Raw genomic sequence first — 27434 nt, forward strand, 5'->3', positions numbered from 1 at the left:
TGTGTGTAACTGCAGCGGTGGTGGTGCAGGGCTGCATGTCCGGCTGCATGTATGACGCTGAGGAAGATCCACCATCATCCGTCCGTTTGCCAGCGCAGGGAATGGTGTGTTTTCCCGGGAATGTCGCGGGCGTTTGCTGATGTGTGATGACGGTAAGCGATGAGCGCGCGGCTCGTGCGCGTGTTTTATTGAGCTGTAGGGAAGGGCGCGCGCGTGTGTTCTTGTGTGTTCATGTGTGAGGAGAATCAAAGTGAACTGGCTGTTAGCTCTTGGGCTAGCTGGCTAACGCTGCTGTCCCGCATCTGTTTCTCTACCGTCGTCCGTCATGTGAACGGTAAGGATGCCTGTGTTCAGCACTAAGTTGCTTGTTGACATGTTCGTGTAAATGCAGCGCTGCTTGCGTGTGTTAACAAATGTTTTCCTCAGATCCGCTCACGCTGGATCACCACAACTGTGCCGCTAATACTGAGAATTACGTAATGCATACTGAATGAATCTTTGAGATCTTATGCATGCAGGGCCTGTCATGGTGCATGTATGTATGCTGTGCATTCACTGCAGAACGCAGGAGCATCCGTGGGTTATATCTGTAATGTGTGTGTGTGTGTGTGTAATCAGATCTCGTCCATGTAATTCAGGATGAACTGTTCCTGTATCAGACATAAACTTCTGTTATCAGGGATGTTTGTCCCTTCGGAAGAATTTTCGGAGGTATTTCCACATGAAAACACACAGTGTGTCTGTAATACTGCACAAGATTTCATAACAGCAGATATTCCGATTGCACATTTAATATCTGGGACATTTTGATCCCTGATTAGTGTCTGATCCTCCACTGTAAGACTCTAGATATGTGGGCAACATATGTGCATTTGTAGTGCTCTTGTTCAGATGCTCCATCATGTTTTCTAATTAAATGTCTTTTAAAAAGAATACATGAGATATCAATGTTGTTGTTTCAAATTTGGGTTGTTTTCAAAACAGACCTATATTCAAAATGCAACATCTGAAAATAAGCAGTCATTTCTTTATATTTTACAACATAATTTTTGTGCATTTTTTCAGATTTACAATTTGACATTTACTGCCTTGATATGAAATATGAGCAGTAATGTCAAAATAAAGAGTAAAAGCAGAGTTACAGGCACTGAAATCCAGATCCAGTCTGACAGAGGAATGGTTGACTAGAGATCTGTGAAGGAGTGTTGCTGGTAGCGTGTCCCGTTAAAAAGAGACAAGTTCTCATCACGGATAGCTGTCAGGTTCAGACGTGCCGTTCCGTGAGTCTGGTTGGTCACGGGTGATCAGTGCATCTGTACCGACACGTGAACGCGTCACACCTGCTCTCGTGAACGTGCTCTCGCTGCCACCTGTTCACGTGAACGCGCAGGTAGAATGGATGTTTATTCAGTCATAAACAATATTCGGCGCGTGGAGCTGCTGCGTGTGGACGGTCGTCTCGAGTGCGGAAGGTAAAGCCTGTTCCTCCTGTGGGACGCTGAATGCTTTTGGATGTTCTCCGTGGTTTTTGAGTGCATGGAGGCAGTGGATCTTTCACTCTGTGGCTGTTGGATCTGAAGTCAGACAGGAGCTGTGAGTTTCAGCTGTAGATGTGTTTGAGGCTCAGGTTCACGGCTGTCTGTGAGACGGACCTGATTCAGGATGTGTCTTATTCCAACAGCTTGAAGGTTATTTTGACAGCTGATATGGTCTGAGCTCTGTCTAATGTCACCGTTTTGTTGTTATTGTGTGATTTGAGTCATTGATGGTTCATTGAGTCACTATTAGTTCTTGTGATGTCTTTGCTTATAGTTTGACTGACACGAGAACGTCGTTCGAGTCTTTGAGGGCTTTCGGTCTATTTCTACAGCAGCTTTCAGAAGCAGTAAACTGTAACCCGCCGTATCGAACGTCCCATTTTACTAGAATTTTCCTAATGTCGGCCGTCACGTCTGTTATCGGCCGTGGCAAAAATAATTAGCTGCTAACAGTATCAGCAGCAGATATTTGCATCCCTGATTCTTGTGGAGCAGGTTCTGGAGGTCTGATGGGTTCGGATCAAAGTCTCCAGAGTTTGAGTCGCTGGTTCAGCTGAGTTTGAACAGGTGTGTGAAACGATTTTCAGACAGAAGTGTTTTTCCTCTCATCTTTCCATATAAACAGGCCTGTGTTGGTGGTGGTGTTGTTTTTCTTGCGCTCATGCGTCCGTCTGTGTGCTGTGGGGAAGATGCACTATTATTTTTTAATTAGGCAGATGCAAACACAATGAGTCACAGGCTTCTGGCTGTTATTGTTCACGTCAGCTTTCATGCGACGGCTGCCAGTCGCTGCTCCACGCGTGTTTTCTTTGGGTCGACTGACCGCCGGCGCTCCGTCTTCACACGTTCGGCGTGTTTTCGCTTCACTCGTCTCTTTCTCTGTGTTTGTCTTCACGGGATCCGAGATGTCGCTCGCCCCTTAAATCACTTTCTGCACAACTGGTGAGTTTGTGCTTGATTCTTCTGCCTTCATTCGGTGTGTTTCACACTCACGTGCCTTAATAAATGGATTGAGTTTCCAATAAAACAGTGTTCTTTTAGTATCTTAGATCAGGTGGTTCCTGTTTTGTTGTCATGAGATGGATCAGGCTGGTTTAGGTCAAAGCTGAATGTGGTCAGGGTTAACTTGGAGGACTAGTCACGGTTGAACTAGTTGAACAAACGACACAGTTTTACCGTTAACCGATCGCAGCGGCTCATCCGATGTTGTTAAACCCAGTGTGATATTGCTCATGTCATCAGTTTGTCTAACTTTCACTAACTTGCTTGGCATCGTTCTCAAACTATGGCTCTGTCGTGACTGTTAAATCTCTGACTGTAGTTAATGCTAACGTCTGCTGTAGCGTCTCTTGTGGTCATGCTGAGAGTTAGGAACACTGTGTTATGCATTTCACATTCAGTGTCTTGCTATAAGCTACAAGTGTCTTCATTCTCAAAAAACTCAAATATCGATTTCCTGATTTTAATTCATTGACATTTTGATGAACCGATATCGATACCTAGTGGCGTAGCTTTTTGTGGGTGGGACAGGAGTGAGTGTCTGGGGGTTAGTTTATAATAAAATATATACTAATAATAACATCGCGACAGACATTCAGCATGATTTCAAAAACAACAGATTCCAGCGCCAGATTGCATGTTGTTTAACAGAAACGAATGTCAGCTGGATTTATCTGCATTAGGTACATCTGTGCCCCTGGATGTTTCAAAAAATGGGTGCCAATATCAGCCCTGGCAAAAAGTGGTGGAGACATGTCTCACCTGTAAGTTACGCCTAGGTTGATACTTCATTGCCTTAGTCTGTGCTGTTTTCAGTTGATGCACAAACAAAACTTCACTAAATGTTATCTGTAGCTCTTGCCTTCCAATAGTCACTATAATCTTTGTGCTTTGTTAGTTAAAAAACAAAGTCTCAGGTTTTAAATTCTGTCAGTTTTATCACAAAATACAATCACTACATTTACATTACATTTACATTTATTCATTTAGCGGACGATTTTATCCAAAGCGACTTACAATTGGGGAATACAACAAGCGATTCATCCTAAGGAGGCGGATCGAAGTGGGAAGTGCTCAGAAATACCATATATCAGGCCTTGTTAGATGAGTAATCACTAAATGTGTTTTTGTGGCTCTTTAATGTGTGCTGACAGATCACTGGTAATCTCTTCCTCTTTACCACTAGTTACAGCAGCAAACAAACATGAAACAGAAACGGTGTTTCAACTGCCGAAAGACGTCCATAAAACAACTAGAGATCAATAATGTCACATTTACCTCAGAAAAGACATATAATAAATTCAAAAATAACTCTGAAAAAAGCATTTTAATAAATATATGCACTTTTACTGAATCTTACTGAAGCTGTTGTCTTCATTATTTAAAGTATGAATAAATCTTTTATGAATACACATTTTTATTACAGCCACCGTTGAAATGTCTCAACACTATTTACTTTAGAAAACAATATTCTCAAATGAAATGAGAGCTCATGTTTCTGTGTTTTGGCAGTATGTGGAGTGTGTTTCAGTCTCACGGCTCGACACTTTTGCTATTAACGATCGTCTAGAGTGAATTTGCGCGTCCTGAAGCGATTGTTGCGGCGTAAAGAGAAATGACTGCCCCCCGCCGGCCCGAGATCTCCCATCATGCCGTGTTCCTGCGAGCGTCTCTGTAGAACAGTCAGCTGAAGCATCAGGGTTCCTGGACGACGAGCTGACGGCTAAAAATAGCGGCGAACAGAGCGAAGCCGGAGCTATTACTGCACTTTCTAATTGCAGCCCCCCTGTGAAACACGTTCAGTCACGGCACTGCTGGGAGCCACGCGTGCGGACGCAATTTGCACTTCCAATTAAACTGTCGACCTTTGTGCTATAACTCAGAACGTGACTTCTGAACGCTGCGGCGTTCACGTCTATTATTACCCGTGTTAGCCCAGGACGAGCGTGTGACCCGCATGGCTTGTTAATTCACTAGTATGTAGTATGTGTGTCTGCTCCGTGGGTCACGTGACGTGTCGGGTGGACACGCACCATACTACACCTACTAGAAGCACAGCATTATGGGAAGAGTCTGTGAGCATCTGATGATCAACCGCATCTAAAGAGTCAAGCCAGTTTTATATTTATACAGCGTTTCTCACCGTACTCAGTGTTTTAAGCAGCTTCACAGAAAATCATAATGTTAGTGTTTATATTATGTTATAATATCTTAATGCATTCAGCAGATTAGAGTTGGTGGATAATATTGTTACTATTGTTAATTTGTGACAATATAAACAATGTAGCAGATTGAACATCAGGTGGCAGATCAACACTAATCGGGTTTCATAGTCTACTGTGGGTTAGTTGATGTTTTTTGAGGATCAGATCCGTGTGTGATCTGTCTGTTTTGACTAGATTCCACAGAATGACCGACGAATTAGAGCTGAAACGCAGTAGAGATTGATTGGACACATGACCTTTGACCTCAGCCACTATACAATGCATTTCTCCTGCCTGTTAGAAGCGGATCCGTCTGTTTGTTTTGCTTAACTCGTAACTCTACCCATTATTTGTCAGATTGTGAGGAGTGCCGTTTCCCATGATGCCATCTGACCGTCCTTTGTGTTTGTAATGGATTAGAGGAACAGATTCTGTGAGTGTCTGGTGATGAAGCTCTCAGCTGAAGGTCTGACTGGATTCCGTTGATTATTGAGTTGCTGATCAGTATTGATCTGGAATCTGCTGGAAACGCATCCGTGTTCCTAAAGGAAGCCGTGGTGGATCTCGTGTCGTTCCTCCGGCTGCTGTTTCTCCGCGTGACGCCGACGTTCGCCGGTTGCAGGTGTTGAAGGTGTGAGTGTGTTTCCGCCGCGGCTGTGAACGGATTGACGTTCTCCCGCCGCCGTGGGATTATCGGCTGCTTTAATCAAGAGAATATTTGTCGCCTCGTCTGATGTTACCTGAAATAACGCCGCTTAAAGTCTAAAAATACACAACACTCATTACGTGGATTTGCCAGACTGAACGAACGGAACAGAGGGCTTTATCAGGAGATTTAACCGGATCATTTGTGTTTTATAACGCTTTATTTTAATCTTCGACAGATTGATAATACAGCGGAGATTGGCTTCCGCTTCAGAACGTTTACTGTAAATCACACACTCAAACATTAAAATGTATTTTTATATGATTTTTATGTTGAAATTTCACGACGTTAGCCATAGTTTAGTTTCATATTTTCCCTCTGACAGATTTATGTTAATGAGCTGTGTTATGATTGGTCTAGTTCACACAGTGTGGGCGGGTCATATGTTAATGAGCTCATATGTTAACGTGTACACGGCCATCTTGATTGATCCCTGTCATTTATCTGATTATTTGTCATCATTTACAGTATATTATTTTGGTTTCAAATGCAGAACAGCCATCTTTATTTCTGACTGGTTTATTATCATTTTTTTATTAATGACATTAAATGACCAAGTAAAAAAAAATCTGAATGATCACTGAACTGAATTGCTGGTAATAACACTATAATGTTTTACAGCTGAACTCCAATTTGCTTCATATGTGATGTAGTTTGCATCATTAATTGTTATTTTCCTGTGAAGCTGCTTTGAAACTGTGATGTAGATGTGTATTATATAAAGCGCCACAGAAACACACGAGACTCGACTAACTAGATGCAGCTCTGGATGAAACATGCGACTGCAGGTGTTTGGTCATGTGACGGCAGTGCAGCACACCTGTTGTAGACACGCTGCTCTCAGGTTAACTGTCGTTCCTCACAGCATCTGCTTGTGTTTTCCTGTTTTCCAGAAAGTGACCGCTGTCCTCGGCCCATCCGTTTGCCTGCTCTTCACCTTCAGCCTCGGCCCGGTAAGACCGCATTAACTCAATTAAACAGACGGTAATGAGCGGCGTCTGATCCGTGCAGTCGTCAGACGTGAGGCATTAGTGCGTTATGTGCTTTATGAGCGTGTCTGTCTTCTGTCAAGATCTGTAGCGATCGCAAACAGCCAATCAGACGACAGCGCCGTCCGCCGCTTCTGTTTGTTAAAGCAACAGGCTTGTTTCGGGCTTGTTCATTAAAAGTCTCTTATTTTCTTGGATATTTTGGTGACACAGTAATCTGTATCTGTATTGCCTCTCTTTAAACACATTATCGTATCTACAAAATCCATTATTGACAGATCTCTACTTTGTGTGTGTTGATATGAAAACACGAGTCAGTTCAGTACAGATGTAAGAATTGCAGTATTTGATCTCAGAGATGCAGTTCAACCAGCCGCAGCCTGTTTAATTATTACAATAATTTAAGATACATGGTTTATTTTGAGATTGTATGTGCTTTAGTGGTGTTCATTTGATTAGCACAGGTCCTAACGTGTGTGATTTTAAGCTCAGCAGAAGCCTGCAAACGACACAGTCGCCGTCTTTCCGTGTGAGCAGAGTTCATGTTTACCCGCCGCTTCCAAATGAAGGTTAAGAGTGTTGCCATGGAGACGAGCGCCGGCGACATCCGCGCGTGCCGTTCGTTTGTAGCGAAGGTTTGTCCGCTAATCGGTTGAAAGCAGAAGAATCGGGCCGATCGCTCCGAACGACCTCGAGCGCGACCTTCTTCAGGCGAGCGCCAGGGAATCCGTGCGTCGGTCGTCTCGTATCGTCTGTTCAGATAGATGGGTATTAATTGTGCCATATAAGAGCAGCTGCTGGGAGTTATTTACCCACGATCCTCGCTCTTTCTGTAAAAGGCAGTGTTCTATTTCTGTGGCTCTGGAAAATATTCCCTCTTTGTCCTTATCTGCAGGCCTTCAGAGGACAGAATCTGTAATTTGCCGTTCCTGTTAGGTACATATTTGGTCAGAGATAATAGCAGGGAACCGTGGAGGTCATTCCCAGGCCGGAAACGGGCCTAGCTGCGGCGGGACGGACCTGCGGATGCTATTATTAGCCCACGGGCCGACGCCGCGCCGGACTCTCGCCGGTCTTCCACGCGCGTCTGATTAGCTGCGGTTTGGGGCGAGCGGCGCTCGGTGTCTCTGCGTCTGTGAGGTTTGGCCATGTTTGGTCAAATGCGGATCTGCTGCTAATCCGCTGCCAGCCAGACGTCCATCTCGTGATGCTCTCTCCGGAGCCCATCCAGTGTGAAGATGATGAAGCTGATGTTTCATTGCACAGCAGAAGCTTCATTCATTCGTCGGTGTCTGGCGCTGCTGATCAATCCTGTGTTAGTGACTAAACATGTCAACAAATGTTGATGATTGTGCATCTGAATCTCAGCTATGGCCCGTATTGATCAGTGTCAGTCATTGATGGGGTTTTTCTCTCCTTTATTTGAACTGAACTCCTGCTGAGGTTTTCGTTTGTCGTTTCTCCGTCAGAATGTCTTTATTATTATAACTGAACATCAGACGTCTGACGTGTTCGTCTGTTTACTCAGAGTTTGTCTGCTCAGATGATCTTAGAAATACTAGTTACTGTGAGAGTGGATCAGGAAACATGAAGACATCAGCAGAACTAGCTGATCATCAACAGAGCCGCCGCTAGATTTAGAAACTCAGGGTCGCTTTATTTATAAAGCCGTTTCAGTTGGCAGAGAGTTGACCCAAGAACTTTAGAGGAATAAAAATATAGCAACGTTAATAAACAAAACAATCCACAGACAATAAACAACAGGACAAATGAGCATCAAATTAATCTACAGTACATTAAAAGCCAAAGAAAATAAAGAAGGTCTTCTGCTAACCCTGGTGTTTGTTGTTAGAGTTATTATCATGGCTCATCTGGTCATCTGTCATTAAAGCAAAATAAGATTGAACATGATCATCCTGTCATCATTTACTCGCCCTCTGTTGAACACAAAACAAGATACTTTAGAAATGTCTCTGTGTTTTTTGTCCATATAATGACAGTTTGATCTGTTTCTGATGTTCTTCAAAACATCATATTTTGTTCCACAGAAGAAAGACAGTCATGCGACGAGAGTAAATGATGACATTCAGCTGAATCGATCCTCGTTTGACAGCCAGATCATGAATGACAGACAGTATATCAGTGATCAATGTCATCAATATATCAGTGATCGGTATTGCAGTGACCTTTGACCTTTTGCGCTCACATGTGAGCAGAACAAACCGTGAATGAACGCGTTGGTTTAGCATTAGCGGCGCGTGTGGTGATGTGTGTGTTTCCTGCGGATCGCTCTCTGGAGTCCGGCGTGTGTCTCTTGAGTGAGATGCAGAAGAGTCTTGAGAAGTTTCTTGAGCTGCTGTGAGGGTTTGAGTCTGGCCTGCAACACCATCCTGCTGTCTCACTGTTTCTGTGTTTGTCATGGAGATGAAGATCTGTGTGTGTGTGTGTGTGTGTGTGTGTGTGTGTGTGTGTGTGTGTGTGTGTGTGTGTGTGTGTGCTGTATTAGTCTGAATGTTTAACTTTGCTGCCAAACATTAGCAGGGTGTGTTTGTTTGCACTAGTCAGGTGCTGACAAACGTTCTCTCATACACACACACACACACACACACACACACACACACACACATGATGAGTAAGACTCACGTTGCTGATAGAATCTGATCTTTGATGTGTTTGATTGACAGCTGTCATCATCTTCCCGGTTCATTCAGACTCTTCCAGGTTTTCCGCAGCTCCTGCTGTTTCCGTGCGTCTGAAGTGTCCCCGCGTGTCCTCTGCATCGTTAATTTGAGTGCGCTTATGAAGCAGGGGCCTCTGGGTAATTATCCTCGCTGCCGTTTTAAACCGGCGGTAACAGGGGATTGCGCTGCCTTACAGGGACGGATAATTATCTCTGCGTCAGCTGCTCCGCTAACTCACGTGTTCGAACGCTTCGCTGCTGATCGATCAACTGCAGTAGTTTGGGTCCCTGACTAGTATTCCTGAGATATCCAAGAGCGTCTGTGAGATGATAAACACTCATTAGTTGTAAACCGTTCGGTTCGGTTTGTGTCGATGAGGAGCAGTGGTGAATCTAACTGGTAAACGAGACTCATTATATAGTTTTTTATGGCTGTGCTGTGCTTTGTGTTTCCCATCATGCTCTGCTGTAATCAGTCTGTAATCACGTTCTGCGCACGTCATCTGATGATCATGATTTCCAACTTCCCGTCGGGACCTGAACGCAGCAGAGCCGTGACTGCCTCTGTTTAATGAGCATGAATATGCAGCACATCTGTTGAATATTAATGAGCTCTGATTGAATATTTATCAGCTCAGTGGCGCATCGACAGCTTATTTATAACGCTCCGTGTACGGCTCTGGCCTTTCTGTCCTCATGTTGAATCTGTTTTAGTGTGTTATTGACCTGGAAGTGCAGTGGTTTAGGGATGACAGAAGTTTAAAACACCGTTGTGGATTGATTTTGGTCTTGTTTTCATGCTTTTCCTGATGGTTCAAACACGCGTTCATCGACTAGAGAAGGACTTTTTCCAAAAGTCTGAATATATGCAAAGACAAAGATGATGTTGTGTGTCATTAATGGTGTTTTCTGGATGTTAATGTGTTTCCATCATTTGTGTGTTTCAGGTCTGTGAGCAGTCATGACCAAATCATACGAGTTCAACTGGCAGAAACACATTCCTGATTTCCTGCAGGAAGGAGCCGTGTTTGACCGATTCGATGAGGTAAATGTCCCGATGACGACTGACGGCTGTTATTCCTGACGCCGCTTCATCCGTCATGTGACTCGAGCAGGTTCAGTGCAGAGACGAGCCTCAGTCTCACACACACACTTCCTGTTCTTCATTTCCTGTGTAACTCAATCAGGAGCTGAAATGACTGTGTGCTGCACATAAACCTGCACAGATGCTCATCAGAGGGATTCTGGGAAACTGGATTCGTCGTCTGTCTGTTTGTGTATTTCTGATGGTACTTCAGTATTTGTGCTGTTTACTGCTCAGGTTCAGCTGATGTGTTTATGACAGCGACACCCGTCACTTGCTGTTGAACGTCGTCTGATCGCAGTAACATCAAGACGACCGTCCGTCTCGTGCTCTCGTTAATTGAACGACCCTGCGGGACGTGGGCGTCTTGATTAATGCGGCAGATGTATTGCACAGGAACTAGTTTGTAAATAAGAAGGAAGTCTCATGGAGAGCAGTTACAGTTCAGCCAGGTCCTACAGAGCAACAGACGGTGAAACTGTGCTGCCGGCGGCCATCTTGGCTCCGTCCGTTAGTTGAAGGGCGTTCGCGGTGAACTCATTAGCCGAGCCCGCGGGTGTTCGCTCGCATCGTGACGCTTTTGTGTGCTCTTTGAGATCATTACTGCCAAACTCGTTTGGAACGACGCACATCGACGACACCTTCGTGTGTTTTTGCTCAATCAGAGATGATTCTGTGGCGTCTGAAATCAGGGGTTGAAGAATCGTGATTCTGAAAGCCGAAATATTGACATCAAATGGACTGTTCAGGTTTAAAGCACTGCATCAAATGCTTGCTGACTTTTAAATGATTACAGAATAAAACTAGCTGTCGTACTCTAAACGACCGTGTGCTAATACAGAAGAACTATAGCGATAACTATATTAGCGGCCGCCTCGATGCATGTTAGTGTTTTATTATAAATGCTAATGTTTATTATAAATGTTAAATGCTAAAGCTAGTTTCTGATTGGCTGTCAATGTTTTTATGGTTCATCAGCTGCGTGGTTATCGTTATAGTTGTGGTGTCGACTCTGCTTTTCTTTTTCATTTACAATGTTTTTTTTTAAAGCTACATTTATCATTATCATTATAGTTAGTATAGAACTGATTTACAGCAGAACTGAATTCTGTTTGCGTTATTCAACAACTATTTTCCAGTCTAACTCTGTGAAGCGGCACTGGCTGTATTGTATAAAGCGCTACATAAATAAAGGTTGAGTTGACTTGAGCTATTCTCCTTATTCTAGTGAGCTCCATTCTCTCAACATTAACTAACGTTTTTTAAAAGTGATCTACATTTTTTGGGAAAAGTTCTTAAAGTAGCGTTTATAGAACGTTCTTATAACCTTATTATTATACACTGTTACACAACATATCATGACTGTTCGAAGAAATGTTTTTATAACCTATAATCATGACAGGAAAACATTCTTTGAATTTTCAAAATAAATGTTCAAGTAATGTTGGTAAAAATAAAGTAAGAAATATTTTTGTAAGCTTTAAATAATGCTCTAATCACGACAAGAAAACTGGACATTTCATCGTTTTAGAAACACTTTAAAACAATGTTCCCACAACCTTTTTTTATGACCTAATTCTGTCACCTGGAATACACTACATGATTTATTTTATGAATCTGCAGACTGACTTTCAGAAACTGGAGACGGTAAACTGGGGCAGAAGTGGTGTGGTGTATTCCAGACTTCAGTAAAGATGTTGATCTGGAGGAGTCTCCGTCTCTCTGCTGTGTTGTGGTTCCTCAGATGCGGCTCCTGCTGCGTTTAGATCTGTTTGAATACAGCGCTGCATCTATTTTTATAGCATCACACGCTTCAGACGCATGAGGCCTGATTCTGTAGGACTGAGAGCAGATGACTCTGTGTTGATCTGTGACCAGCGCTGGTCAGACACACGGAGGAAACGTCCTGTGAGATCAGCTTCAGATAAAACCTGTCAAAGTATTGTTCATATGCCAGAAATGTTCAGTTCTGAGATTACACAGATCACGCAGTTAGTTGACGTCAGCAGAAACGATCGTTACAGCAGCGATTACGTGTCGTGATGGTAATGACCGCCTTCTGAGGAAAATGTTTTAATGTTGCGTGTTTGTGTTTTTCAGGATCCCTTCGTCTTTGAGCCCAGCTGCCATTTCAAAATCGACGAGTTTGGCTTCTTTCTCACATGGAAGAGTGACGGAAAGGTGTGATTTATGTTTATTAACACAGCAGACGCACATCACACACATCAGTGTTTCCTCGTGTCTCTGATTTTCTCTTCACGCTCTCATCCTGTCATGTGTTTGAAAGTAATGGCAGTATTTGTCTCTCTCTCGCAGGAAGGCCAGCTTCTAGAATGTTCGCTGATCAACAGCATCCGTCCCGGAGTCGTGCCGAAGGTAAAGATGCTCCAGTTTGAACTCAAATGAATCATCCGAACAAACGTTTGAATCGTTCAGATGAATCGATCGCTGCTGACAGAGTCTCACAAACAGAAGTGTGTAGTTAGGGTTAGGGTTGGGAGGAGGAAGGGATTGAGCAATCGGGTGTTTTTTGTAAATAGTTTATGCATTTGTTTTCTTTATTCATTTTTGATTTTTTGTAGATAGGTATTATGTAAATATGTATATTAGGGAAAACTGATTGTTTATTGAATAGTGGAGAAGGGATAGGTTTTAATAAGCTTATGCTTCATCCTACTCCTGTTCGGACATTTGGTTTCATATTATCATTATTATTATTATAAATTGTTTGGTTTTACTTTCTTTGTTACTTGTTTTTATGTTTATGTTCAAAATAAAGCATTATACTACTACTAAGTTAGCGAACACTGGATGCTGTTAATGTGATGAAGATGGGGCAGTATGAGACTGACATACAGATGAAAGCGTTTAGATGGTTTAGTGCCCAGCCCTGTTCCTGGAGATCTACCATCTTACAAAGTTCAGCTCCAACCCTGATCAAACACACCTGAACCAGCTCTTAGGGAGCACTTGATAACTGTAGACGGCTGTGTTGGAGCAGGGCTGGAACTATAGTCTGCAGGTAGGGAGATCTGCAGGAACAGGGGCAGCCCTGGTTTAGAGTCATTCTGTTCTTCGGGTCCATCAGACGCGCCGCTTGAGCCGACGAGACACACCACACACGTGGAGCCGGAGCTTGAGGCGTTCAGGAGACACGCGAGACTCGACGACGTTACTGTTAGTTTTACATCAGCACTCGAGTGTTATTGACAGTCAGAGATTACATTTCACATTCAGTGTGTGTCAAATATTGACTCGTGTGCGTGTGTCTGCGCAGCCGCGCCCGTCTGCGGTGTTTGTCTTCTGCAGTCAGGTGTTCTCAGCAGGAAGTGAGTGTAACGTTTACCTGAGCGTGTGTTTGTGGAGGCTTCTGATGTTTACAGGACCTGATGGTAACCCGCTTCAGCTGTTTGTTAAGCAGGAGGCGATGTGTGTTCAGCCACGTTTGATCTGAAGCGTCCTCCGTCTCGTTCTCTGGGAATCAAACCTTGAGCGTGATGTTGCCAATGATGTGTGAATATATGGGTCATTTTTATTCAGCAGCTGAATGTGTTTCTGAATTTGTTGAATGACTTGTTGTTCCTTAAACATCATTAAAGTGATAGTTCACCTAAAAATGAAAGATCTGTCCTCATTTACTCAAGTTGTTTCAAACCTGTATGAGTGTCTTTTATATTTTGTAGAATGTGGGTAACCAACCTGTTTGGGCTTCCATTGACTTCCACAGTATTTTTCCACACTATAGAAGTCAGTGGCTTCGCTATTCATATTCTTCAAAATATCTTATTTTGTGTTCCATGGAAAAAGAAAAACCCCACACAGGTTTGTAACAACTTCTGAGAACTGAATTAATTCATTTTTGAGCGAACTGTCCCTTTAAATGAGCCGGACACAAGAGTGACTGTCTGGGAATGTGGCGTCCCTTTGGGATTCAGTAGATCTGACCCGATGATGCCGAAAACACACAGACAGAGTCTTCATATGAATCCGGTCTAGTCGATGGCGCTGATCTGGTATAAAGGTTATTGTAAGTCATCCGGTGTTTCAGCGTGAACTGAAGCGGCGCTAACACTTCGAGGGTTCTGTGTTTGTGTTCCTGAAGGACCCGAAGATCCTGGCGTCTCTGGAAGCGGCGGGGAAGAGCGAGGCGGATCTGGACGGTCGCATCATCTGCGTCTGCAGCGGGCCGGACCTGGTCAACCTCAGCTTCATGTACATGGTGACGGACAACACGGACACGTTCAAGGTAAGCGTGTGAACCGGCTGATGGACCTGCGGCGTGATCCGTATCAGAATGTTGTCGTATTCAATAATACTGTAGTAATATTGTAGTGTTGACTGAATCAAAGTGTCAGAGTGAAATGAGTCATTTGTTATTCATCAGCTCAAACTGAGTCTTACTTGAGCTGTCATAACTACTGCGTTTACTTCTCCTCATGTATGATTGTTTTGTGTTTGCAGAAATGGATGGAAGGCCTGAAATCTGTAATTCACAATTTCAAGGCGAATAATGTGTGTCCAATGACGTGCCTGAAGAAACAGTAAGTCGATTCACATAAAGATGGTTCTAGTGAACGACACGCATCTCTGTGTGTGCCTGGTTTATGATGGTAAACCGATTCTGATCTCATTGAGATCTGTTGAAGACGTATTTGAGATCTGTCAGAGGTCTGTTAGATACCAGTTTGAATCTGTTCTAAACCGACACAAATCATCAGGATCCATCAGATGTTTGTCTTCATGAGCTTCCTCTGTGTTTGTGTGTAGCTGGATGAGGCTGTCCTTCCTAACGAATGTCAACGGCAAAATCCCGGTCCGAGGGTGAGTGTCTGATTCCTCTGGATCATCTCTGTGTTGGGTGATGTTTTGACCCATCTGATCTGATCTGATGTCGTCTGGTCTCACGCAGCATAACGCGGACGTTCGGCTCGGGTAAAACGGAGAAAGGAATCTTCCAGGCGCTGAAGGAACTCGGTCTCCCCAGTGGGAAGGTCAGCAGAAACCTCAGATTTTATACTGTTCAGTTGTAAATGTTCCTGTTTTAATTGTGATTCATCAGAGACATCGTTCCAAAGGAAAACTTGTTTTCCAGTTAAAACATCTAAAAACCATTGAAAAAACTGTTTAATTCCAATCACAGAAGATTGAGTTTTATATGGTTTTCATCTGGAAAATGAGACACAAAGACCGGTTAAGAGCAGGATTTCTGTGCAAGCCCTCGTTCAGCGTCCCATCGGTCCCTCGTGGATCTAACCACATGTCGTCCTACTTCGGTTGAATATCCTGTTCCTGTCACATTGCAGACGTTAAATAAGTGTCACGCCGACTCTGAAACGGCTGCCGTTTAACCTGCTGATTTGGTTTTGTGTTGCAGAATGACGAGATCGAGCATTCGGCCTTCACCTTCGACATCTTCTACGCTCTGACGCAGAAGATCTGCCCTCGCACGGACATCGAGGAGCTCTTCAAGAAGATGTAGGTCCACATCACACACGAGCTGCTGCTCACTCCTCACCGTTAACTAGTAGTTTAGAGGCAGACCCTAACGCTTCAGCGGTTCGACATTAACCCGTGTGTTTGACTAACGGTGTGTTTATGGAGCGTCAGACGGGTGTCCTACAGATGCTTTGTGATGTCTAACTCTCTCTCTTTAATGGTTTTGTTTGTGTTTTTATAACCAAACCAAATCTCTTCTGCTCAATTTCTTTGCAGCAACGGAGACAAAAGTGATTATTTAACCGTAGAGCAGTTAGTCAGCTTTCTGAATGAAGTAAGCTCTTTATCATCATTTATTAACTGTGTGTGTGTGTGTGTGTGTGTGTGTGTGTGTGTGTGCGTCTGCATGTGGCCCTGCTTCTGTCTGTCAGGTGATCAGCTTCCTGTGGTGACGTTCCTGCGCTGGTGTTGGTGTGTTTGCAAACGCACGCGTGTGGGTCCCGCTGCATGCGGATCAGAGCGTGTCGCTGTGGCTCGTCCTGTGTTTGTCGTATGTTTTATTTACTCGTCTTGTGCATTGACACGCAGCCGGTCTCGTGCCTGTTTGTCCGCTGAACACAAACTCTCTTAACCACAGAGACGTCTCCGTTCGTCAACTAGTTAGCGATGTTCTGCAGGTCAGAAATGAAGCCCAGAACGTGAGTAAACTGGCCTGATGCTCATCTGTTATCTAACATCAGATGCTGCGGAGTTATTTGAGGCGAGGACGCGCTGTGTGTTTTATGTGGTTTGGAAAAATCTGCCCTCATAAGGGTAAAAAATGCATCCGCGGACGCGCTCCGGTGGACAGAGTTAATTCTGCGCGGGACAAACATGGCTGTAGTTTCACAAGCTCATAAAGACGTTGAGATGCGTCTCTGAGGACGAATCCTTCCTCATTTCAGATGTTTGTTTTCCCTGTAGAACCAGCGGGACCCTCGACTCAACGAGATCCTCTTTCCCTTCTACGATGGCAAACGAGTCATGCAGATCATCGAGAAGTACGAGAGAGACGCCGACTTAAAAAAGAAAGGTAAACAAAGGAGATGTGATGAGAGTTTAATGAACGGAGCGACGGGTGGAAACGCTCTCCGCTGATCATCTGCTGCCCTCTGGTGGACACACAGCTTCAGCACTCGCTCCTCTAATGCAGGACTGATTTGGTTTTAGTCATTTCCAGGTCTGGATAAGGATGGAGAAAAGGAAACTGAGTACAGGCAAATGTGTCCAGATTATTTCCCATATTCTGTTTTCTAAATATTACATTGAAGATGTGTGAAAGTACATCTATCTTATAAGCACTGAAGCGTTGTCTGAGTTTGATTGTTTTATTTAGTTTTTTTTGAGCGACGGTATGTAGTTAGAATTTTCCAGCAGTAAGTCAGAATGTAACGCATGTTAGCCATGTTTTAAAACAGTGTATCAGTTGTTAAAAGAATAGTTCACCCCAAAAAACATTAAACTGAATTTGTGGTCTTGATGATTCATAAAATCAGCTAAAAATAATCTTCATTGTTCTGAAGAGAGAAAATCAGTCTGGGATGGTCTGAGGATGAGCAAATGAACAGCACGTTTAATTTTTGGGGGGTGACCAGTCTTAAATTAAGGTCTAAAAATGTCTTATCCCACAGCAGAATGTCTGAAATTCATAGTGGCATTAAAAGTTACATGTGCTGCAAAAAATGAATCTCCTCCTCAGTGTTTTTGTCTTGTTTTGAAATATCCAAACATCCTTGAATCAAGACACATTTACTGGAGATGCAAAATGAACAGACAAAGTCTTGTTTTCTGTGAAATTTCTGAGGGTCTATGATTAAAACAAGAACAAATATCTGTCAATGGGGAATGAAAACTTGCTTTCCCTTTGAATTAAGTTGATTTTGTCAAGTGTGCTTCAGGTTATTTTTTTATAGTAATTACACTAAAAACAAGACTTCATATCTTGATTTGAAGGATGTTTAGAGATTTTGTTTGTCTAAATGAATTGAGCAGTTATCTAAGAGATCTGTTGAATGTTGTATTTTCACTAACACAAGACGTTCACATTTAATGACCATATTGATGTGTTTGGTTCAATTCGGTTTACTCCTTGAATTGTCTTTACTTGAACTCACTTAGGTCTTAAAAAGTCTTAAATTTATATCTTCATAAAACCCACATAAGCCATGTTTAAAAAAATCTACAGAGAAGTGTGAGAAAGTGTGTAGTTTGGACTGGAGTATGTTGAGAAAGCGTGATGAAACATTAACATTGACTGAGACTGACCATCATCAGCGTGAGCTTCTCATCCGATCGTCTCGTGCATCTTCAGGTCGCATGTCCAGCGACGGCTTCTGCCGCTACCTGATGTCTGACGAGAACGCGCCGGTGTTTCTGGACCGTCTGGATCTGTGTCAGGAGATGGACCAGCCGCTGGCTCATTACTTCATCAGCTCCTCACACAACACTTACCTGACGGGCCGGCAGTTCGGCGGGAAGTCTTCGGTGGAGGTGTACAGACAGGTGCTGCTGTCCGGATGCAGGTATGTGTTCATCTTCAAAGCGTCTCACTGGCATCTTGACCTTAAACCTCATTAAGAAGTAACTAAACCTGCTCTTCATGTCAGAAGCGCATCTGCGTGTGTTTCACTGATGAATCGACTGATGAATCTGAACCAGACATTTCTCACTTTAATGTATTAATGATGATACGAAAGCGAGCGCATGGAAAGATGCAATCCCTCACGTTTTCTCTCATCTGTTCAGTGTGGCATAACTTTAATGCAAGTGCGTGTGTGTGCGTGTGTGTGCGTGTGTGTGCGCGTGTGTGCGCGTGTGTGCGCGTGTGTGCGCGTGTGTGCGTGTGTGTGTGTGTGTGTGTGTGTGTGTGTGTGTGTGTGTGTGTGTGTGTGCACGCTTCAGGTGTGTGGAGCTGGACTGCTGGGATGGTAAAAGTGAGGATCAGGAGCCCATCATCACTCATGGGAAGGCCATGTGCACCGACATCCTGTTCAAGGTGAGCGCAAATCAAACTTCACTGAGCACAGATTCTATCTATCTATCGATCTATCTATGACAGATTGTATTGCCTTCAAAACATTCAAACTTTAAATTTCTAACTATCAGACTGAAAACAATCAAGCTTAAAACTTTGTAAGACTTTTCAAACTTTATAAACTTTTCAAACTTTTTCAAACGTTCTGGTCCGGCTTTCTCATGTCTTGACAAGCTTTTTTTTATCTAGTTCATAATGATTTTTTTTTTCCCATCATTCAATTTTGTTTTGATTCGAGTCTAGAGAAAATGATCTGCAGAACCTTCTTATATTTTTATTTTGCAGGCTTCTTTATTTAATATGTAATTTTGTCTGAGTTTCCAGGAATAATAATTTACTGGTTTGAACATTATGATGGTAATATGACATTTTCTGCTTTTTTGTGTGTTTGTTGACAGGATGTGATTCAAGCCATAAAGGAAACAGCGTTTGTAACGTCTGAATATCCTGTTATTCTGTCATTTGAGAATCACTGCAGGTAAAACGTGTCGCATGTTTACGGTCTGTCGCATGTTGAGCGCCAGCGTTCGCTCTCAGCCTCGTGTTCTCTGTGGCTTCGGATGCCCATTGGTGCGTTAGTCTGGACGTACGGCGGCGCTCACGTGTGTGTGTGTGTGTGTGTGTGTGTGTGTTACAGAGCAGCTGGAGTCATTTAAGAAGCACATGGAGGCTGGAGAGATGAGCATACAGGCGGGAGAAGATGAGAATGATGAAGATCTGGACAGTGGTAAACATTCATACACACACACACACTCACACACACACACACACACACACACACACACTCACACACACTCACACACACACACACACACACACTCACTCACTCACTCACTCACTCACTCACTCACACACACACTCACTCACTCACTCACTCACTCACTCACTCACTCACTCACTCACTCACTCACACACACACACTCACTCACTCACTCACTCACTCACTCACTCACTCACTCACACACACACACACTCACTCACTCACTCACTCACTCACTCACTCACTCACTCACTGACTCACTCACTCACTCACTCACTCACTCACTCACTCACTCACTCACACACACACACACACACACACACACACACACACACACACACACACACACACACACACACACACACATATGCAGGAAAGTGATCTCTCCAGTGTCTGTCTGTGTGTGTCTGCAGCGCTGGATGGTAAAGAGCTGAACTCAGACATGAAGACCAGCAACACTCTGTCTCTGTTGGAGGATCCCAGCGATCCGGACGCGCAGGACAACAGTCTCAGGAAGAAGGTGAGCGCCGCAAGAACTGCGTTACGCAGCCGTGTGCTCCGGTTCTGCTCCTCACATCATCTCTGTGTTCCAGATCCCAGAAGACGACGTCACAGAGATCTCAGAAGCGACTGAAATCACGGACGCCACCGACGTGTCTGAAGCGTCGGACCTGGAGAACAAGAAGAAGGTGCGACTGATGTTTGCTTCATCTGAACACGTTTACAGATGGACAGAGCTGAACCTCCCGAACCTGTGTTTGTTCATCAGGGTGTGGAAACGGCCGAAGACGCCGACGCCGAACAGCAGCTCATCGCCTCGTATAAGTATGAAGGAGCCACGACCAACATCCACCCGTATCTGTCCGCCATGGTCAACTACGCTCAGCCCGTCAAGTTCCAGGGCTTCGAGGTCGCAGAGGGTCAGTTCAGCGTTTACTGTAGGAATAAACTCATACCTGCAAATGTCAGAAGAATATAGAGAAACTGCTGAAAGGACAGCTAATAATACAAAAACATGACTAGAATCACACTGAGACCGTCTTTGTCATGTTTGTTCACAGTTTAGACATTTAATTTATTTTCACCTTCTGAGGTAGATGATCGGTCGGTCATCATAATGGCAGTTAAAGTAATGTATTATAATAATAATCTTTGTTGTGTTTTATTTCAGAGAGGAACATCCATCACAACATGTCGTCCTTCAACGAGTCTGTGGGTTTGGGCTATCTGAAGACGAACGCCATTGAGTTTGTGAAGTATCCTTTGACGTCTGCACTCAATTACCCATCAGCCCTCAAACAGTGGCGACGGTGTTTTAAACGATGCTGAAATCACCAGTTTAGTCTGTGTACACGATCCCTCCTGCAAATATCACCAGCAGAATTCATGTTGATTCATGCATGTGTGACGTTTGTCCAGGTGACGCTGTAACCACACGTGTGTGTGCTATTCTCACGGATTCTCACAGAATGTTCTTATTATCTTCATGCAGAAATGCTGCTGAGATCAGGCCAGAAATCAGCACATCAGAAACCCTAACTTCCCCGAACCCTAACTCAGTGCACCTTTAAACCTTAAAATCATGTCACAATGATTGAGATGTGCATTTGTAGCTTATTCTCAAACCAGAAGCTGCACTGAAGCGTAATCGTGTCACCATGAGTTTGGATCCCGCTTTACTAGTAACTTCTGTTAGTTAGTAGGTTATGTAGTTTGATGTGGATGTGAACAGATTTCTTGGAAACTAAAGTGTTTTCCCTGTGACTCGCGTCGGGCTAAATGCACGTTTGAACTTTTTAAAGGAAACTCGGTCTCCGGTGAGCCGTGCTTGTCCTCGGGGAACGATCCCCTGCTGTTCCCGGTTAAAAATAACCCCGCCGTGGGTCTGTCGCGTGTTTTCCTCAGCCGCAGACGCGCAGCTACAACAAGCGGCAGATGAGCCGCATCTACCCCAAAGGAGGCCGCGTGGACTCCAGCAATTACATGCCTCAGATCTTCTGGAACGCCGGCTGCCAGATGGTGTCTCTGAACTTCCAGACTCCAGGTACGGCCGCGGGGTCCGAGAGCCGTCAGGACACACAGAGACGCGCATCGGGCATCGCTTTAACGTGCATTTACAGAAACAAAATGACATCAGACTGCTCTGAGATGGCCTGTGTTCTGAAGTAACTAAACTAAAGAGAAATGCACCTTCGCATTATTAGATTTGACCCGACAGCCGTCGCAGTATCTGCAGGTGTTTTCCTCGTGTCTGTTGTTCAGGAGTCTCGGTATCTTCTGGTCTCGGGTTCCTTCTGTTTGTCTGTGAGGTTTTTATCTGTTTTCTGGTGAAAATGGTGCATCTGAGAGCAGCACACGCTCCTCAACACGCATGATCTGAGGAATCTCTCATGGCCGGAGCTCAACTCACTCACTAGTATGTGAAGCTGTTTCCAAATAGGAAAATAACAGCGTTCATGTTGTAAAATTCAATAATTATAACCGCTTTCGGAAGACAAAAGAGTCATTATTCCAATCCATTCAGTTCAGTGTGTACTAGTGTGTGATGATTCTTCAGTCTCTATGAGGTCACATCAGGTTTTTTGGTTCCTTCGAAACAATCTGATTTGAAAAACGCTGTATAAATAAGAGTAACATGAGTGTGAATGTTGTGTGTTTCTCTGGTCGTCAGTAATAATGTGAGCGTCAGCAGCTTCTGTGTTCAGAGCAGCACCGGCGGGAATCGAGCAGCATCTGTTCAGAAACACACTCGTGTGTGACAGACTGAACTCAGATCAGACGGGACGCGCCGCTCGCTTTATAAACACGACTGACACACGTGTGCCGACGCATGCTTTAATATAACACTGTTGAGCTGCAGTCAGGAACAGTTCCTCAGATCATCTGTGTTGTTGAGGAGTGTGTGCTGGTGCTGTCAATCTGACGCTCCATTCTCACCTGCTGAAAAACCCCACAGAGCTCCAGATACACCAGAACACACTCTTGAAGAAAACAGATAGAAAACACCTAGAAACAGCATAGTGGGATATAAGCACATCCGCAGCAACTGCCTGCATCTCTCACGCCAGTGAGTTTTGCACAGATGTTCTGCATTACAGATCTGGGCCCGTATTCACAAAACATTTGATCTTACCACTAAGAGTTCTGCTAAATAGCAGTTAAGAGTTTTCTCTTAAAACCTATTCACAAAGCTGTTGAGACAAACTTTTAGTTAGGAATAGAGAGAGGTCTTAAGCTAAGAGTAAAGGGCGGGGTTGACCTCGTTGCTATGGATGATGTCAGCATGCTCATTAACTATGCACACAGTGATTGGCTGATAGGAGAAGGGTCTCTGTCACAGATTTGTTCATAGAAATATTGTAGAGCATAATATTAAGTTGCCACATTCAAATAAAGTTTTTTAAAAGATGTTGCCATCAAGATTTTAAAATGGCACGAATTAAACAAGTATATGTTCAGCTGATTATCGGCCTATTACTTGTGTGCTTCTCATAAACAATTAGCTGACATGCATATAAACAGCCTTTTTTATTAACAGAATAGAATAATCAAGGCTGATAGTAAGATATGTAAATGTAAAAGAAAACCAAACCGGATGCAATAACAGCTGTTACTTTTTACCCAGCTGCCCCGATGAAAACAAAGATATAATCCAATAAGGAAAATTTGGAGTTGGAACAATCTCTAAAACCAAAAGAATTGCGTGGGAAAAAACGTGTGCAAATAAATACAGTGTGTTTCTAAAAAGTTTAAGTTCTGAGGCAGATTGCCATCAACAGTCATTTTAGGATAGTTGTGATTTGGTCTTAGTGACTTAGGAGTCCTCTTCACTGCTCCTAACATTTCTCAGATTTAGGAGCTAGTTTTAGAGCTAAAACGCTTTGTGAAATACTCTTAGAGCAAATATTTAGGAGTCCTAAATTTAGGACTGACACACCCACTATTTTTAAGATTTTCTCCTAAATCAGCAAGATATGAGCTACTTTTAGCCTTAAGATGTTTTGTGAATACGGCCCTGGTCACATTAATTGAAAAAATACATTAGTTGTAGGCTTTTTTTTTTTTATACAAATGTGATTTGAGATGAAAAATGCATTAATAATGTCTTTGTAATTATATGCATTTTAATACTTTCATAATGGCATAGTGGCTACAATCCATATAGGCAGAATATGGACTGAAATGAAACCTACTAAACTAAATTTTATAATTGTTTTTAATGACTGCTTCTTTATTTCTTTTTCAAATAAATAGCTGTCATGTTGCTCTGTTGAGAGAAATCTGGAGTAAATGCACAGGCGTAGAACATGACGATACTGTAGTTATAGACTAAATGTCAACATGCATTTACTCATCTCACTGCACAAAAACAGATCCAGCATTCCCCAAAATGAATAAAAAAGTGAAATGCCGAATCAGAATATGATGCAAATCTGCAATAATGAAATATGAAATAACAAAAATGCTTATGCATTTGCCAAAAATAGAACATTTTATGTTAAAAGTAACGTGAAACATTATTTTCTGTAAAAACTAACTTTTGTTACTTTTTAGTAATGCATTTTAAAAATTTCCCCAACACTGTTTATATATATATATATATATATATATATATATATATATATCTAATATATAATGTATAATATATACACAGTCAGGTCCATATGTATTTGGACACTGACACAATTTTTATTATTTTAGCTGTTGACCAAAACATATTCAAGTTACAGTTATACAATGAATATGGGCTTAAAGTGAACACTTTGAACTTTTAATTTTTAGGGCAGTCTCTTCAAATTGGTAGAAAGGTTAAGGAATTACAGCTCTTTAATATGTACCTCCCCCCTTTTTTAAGGCACCATAAGTAATTGGACAGTTGACTCAAAAGCTGTTTCATGGACAGTTGTGGGCTATTCCTTAATTTTTTCTACATCAATTAACCAAGTAAAAGGTTTGGAGTTGATTCTAAGTCTGCCATTTGTATTTGGAAGCTGTTGCTCTGAACCCATCATGCGGTCAAAGGAGCTCTGCATGCAAGTAAAACAGACAATTGTTAGGGTTCAAAAACAAAAGAAATGCATCAGAGAGATAGCAGGAACATTAGGAGTGGCCAAATCAACAGTCTGGTGAATTCTAAGAAGAAAAAGAACACACTGGTGAGCTCAGCAACATAAATAGGCCTGGATGTTCACAAAAGACAACAGTATGGTGGATGATTGGATGATCCTCTCCATGGTAATAAAACATTATACAACATCCAACCAAGTGAAGAATACTCTCCAGGAGGTAGACGTGTCACTGTCAAAGTCTACAATCAAGAGAAGACTTCACCAAAACAAAATAGAGAGGGTTTACCACAGGGTGCAAACCAGGCCAGATTAGACTTTGTCAAAAAACATTTAAAAAAGCCAGACCACTTCTGGAAAAGCATTTTTTGGACTGCTGAAATTAAAATCAATGTGTACCAGAATGACGGGAAGAAAAAAGTATGGAGAAGGCTTGGAACAACTCATGATCCAAAGCCTACAACATCATCATCATCTGTGAACATGGTGGAGCACAGTGTAATGGCATGAGCATGGCTTCCAGTGGCACTGGTTTACCGGTGTTTAGTGATGATGTGACAGAAGACAGAAGCAGCCGGAAGAATTCTGAAGTGTATAGGGATATACTGTCTGCCCAGATTCAGTTAAATGGAGCAAAGTTGTTTGGGCGGCTCTTCATAGTACAAATGGACGATGACCTAAAACACAGCCAAAGCAACCCCAGAGTTTTTAAAGGTAAAAAAGTGGAATATTCTGCAATGGCCAAGTCAATCTTCTGATTTCAAAATGATTGAGCATGCATTTCACCTGCTGAAGACAAAACTAAAGGCAGAAAGACTCACAAACCAACAACAACTGAAGTCAGCTGCAGGAAAGGCCTGGCAAAGCACCACAAAGGAGGAAACCCAGTCTATGGTGATGTCCATGAGTTCCAGACTTAAGACAGTCATTGCCTGCAAAGGATTCTCAACATAATATTAAAAAGGAACATTTTATTTAAGATTATATTTATTTGTCCAATTACTTATGAGCCCCTGAAAATGGGGGGTCTGTGTATAAAAATAGTTGTAATTCCTTAGCATTTTATGTTATATTTTTGTTCAACCCCTTGAATTAAAGCTTAAAGTCTGCACTTCAGTTTCATCTTGATTGTATCATTTCAAAACTATTCTAGTGGCACACAGAGCCGAAATTATGAAAAGTGTGTCAGTGTCCAAATATATATGGACCTGACTGTAAATATATACTGGTCCTTCTCAAAAAATTAGCATATTGTGATAAAGTTCGTTATTTTCTGTAATGTACTGATAAACATTAGACTTTCATATATTTTAGATTCATTACACACAACTGAAGTAGTTCAAGCCTTTTATTGTTTTAATATTGATGATTTTGGCATACAGCTCATGAAAACCCAAAATTCCTATCTCATAAAATTAGCATATTTCATCCGACCAATAAAAAAAAAGTGCTTTTAATACAAAAAAAGTCAACCTTTAAATAATTATGTTCAGTTATGCACTCAATACTTGGTCGGTAATCCTTTTGCAGAAATGACTGCTTCAATGCGGCGTGGCATGGAGGCAATCAGCCTGTGGCACTGCTGAGGTGTTATGGAGGCCCAGGATGCTTCGATAGCGGCCTTAAGCTCATCCAGAGTGTTGGGTCCTGCGTCTCTCAACTTTCTCTTCACAATATCCCACAGATTCTCTATGGGGTTCAGGTCAGGAGAGTTGACAGGCCAATTGAGCACAGTAATACCATGGTCAGTAAACCATTTACCAGTGGTTTTGGCACTGTGAGCAGGTGCCAGGTTGTGCTGAAAAATGAAATCTTCATCTCCATAAAGCTTTTCAGCAGATGGAAGCATGAAGTGCTCCAAAATCTCCTGATAGCTAGCTGCATTGACCCTGCCCTTGATAAAACACAGTGGACCAACACCAGCAGCTGACACGGCACCCCAGACCATCACTGACTGTGGGTTCTTGACACTGGACTTCAGGCATTTTGGCATTTCCCTCTCCCCAGTCTTCCTCCAGACTCTGGCACCTTGATTTCAGAATTGACATGCAAAATTTGCTTTCATCCGAAAAAAGTACTTTGGACCACTGAGCAACAGTCCAGTGCTGCTTCTCTGTAGCCCAGGTCAGGCGCTTCTGCCGCTGTTTCTGGTTCAAAAGTGGCTTGACCTGGGGAATGCGGCACCTGTAGCCCATTTCCTGCACACGCCTGTACACGGTGGCTCTGGATGTTTCTACTCCAGACTCAGTCCACTGCTTCCGCAGGTCCCCCAAGGTCTGGAATCGGTCCTTCTCCACAATCTTCCTCAGGGTCCGGTCACCTCTTCTCGTTGTGCAGCGTTTTCTGCCACACTTTTTCCTTCCCACAGACTTCCCACTGAGGTGCCTTGATACAGCACTCTGGGAACAGCCTATTCGTTCAGAAATATCTTGCTGTGTCTTAGCCTCTTGCTCGAGGGTGTCAATGATGGCCTTCTGGACAGCAGTCAGGTCGGCAGTCTTACCCATGATTGCGGTTTTGAGTAATGAACCAGGCTGGGAGTTTTTAAAAGCCTCAGGAATCTTTTGCAGGAGTTTAGAGTTAATTAGTTGATTCAGATGATTAAGTTAATAGCTCGTTTTGAGAACCTTTTCATGATATGCTAATTTTTTGAGATAAGAATTTGGGGTTTTCATGAGCTGTATGCCAAAATCATCAATATTAAAACAATAAAAGGCTTGAACTACTTCAGTTGTGTGTAATGAATCTAAAATATATGAAAGTCTAATGTTTATCAGTACATTACAGAAAATAATGAACTTTTCACAATATGCAAATTTTTTGAGAAGGACCCAGTATATTAGTCAACATTTGTGGATAAAAAAAAGTTCACCAAAGTTGTCCTAGGTTAAAAAATGGG

At 42.8% G+C, this 27434-nt stretch overlaps 1 protein-coding gene across 1 annotated transcript in view; it reads left to right on the forward strand.

The window, feature by feature from the left end:
• The window catches only part of plcb4b (phospholipase C, beta 4b), a 45862-nt gene continuing 18428 nt past the window's right edge, over window positions 1-27434 (forward strand). The window contains 22 exon segments of the mRNA XM_073816642.1: window positions 1-152; window positions 6341-6400; window positions 10064-10161; window positions 12301-12381; window positions 12517-12576; window positions 14303-14446; window positions 14662-14741; window positions 14968-15021; window positions 15110-15191; window positions 15575-15675; window positions 15913-15970; window positions 16600-16708; window positions 17987-18197; window positions 18577-18670; window positions 19108-19194; window positions 19228-19279; window positions 19347-19436; window positions 19883-19989; window positions 20063-20158; window positions 20239-20389; window positions 20641-20725; window positions 21389-21513. Coding sequence (XP_073672743.1) covers window positions 10078-10161; window positions 12301-12381; window positions 12517-12576; window positions 14303-14446; window positions 14662-14741; window positions 14968-15021; window positions 15110-15191; window positions 15575-15675; window positions 15913-15970; window positions 16600-16708; window positions 17987-18197; window positions 18577-18670; window positions 19108-19194; window positions 19228-19279; window positions 19347-19436; window positions 19883-19989; window positions 20063-20158; window positions 20239-20389; window positions 20641-20725; window positions 21389-21513 — 1951 coding nt within the window. The 5' untranslated portion in view covers window positions 1-152; window positions 6341-6400; window positions 10064-10077.

This window comes from Garra rufa, chromosome 13 (genome assembly GCF_049309525.1).
Source record: "Garra rufa chromosome 13, GarRuf1.0, whole genome shotgun sequence".
Lineage (NCBI taxonomy): Eukaryota > Metazoa > Chordata > Actinopteri > Cypriniformes > Cyprinidae > Garra > Garra rufa.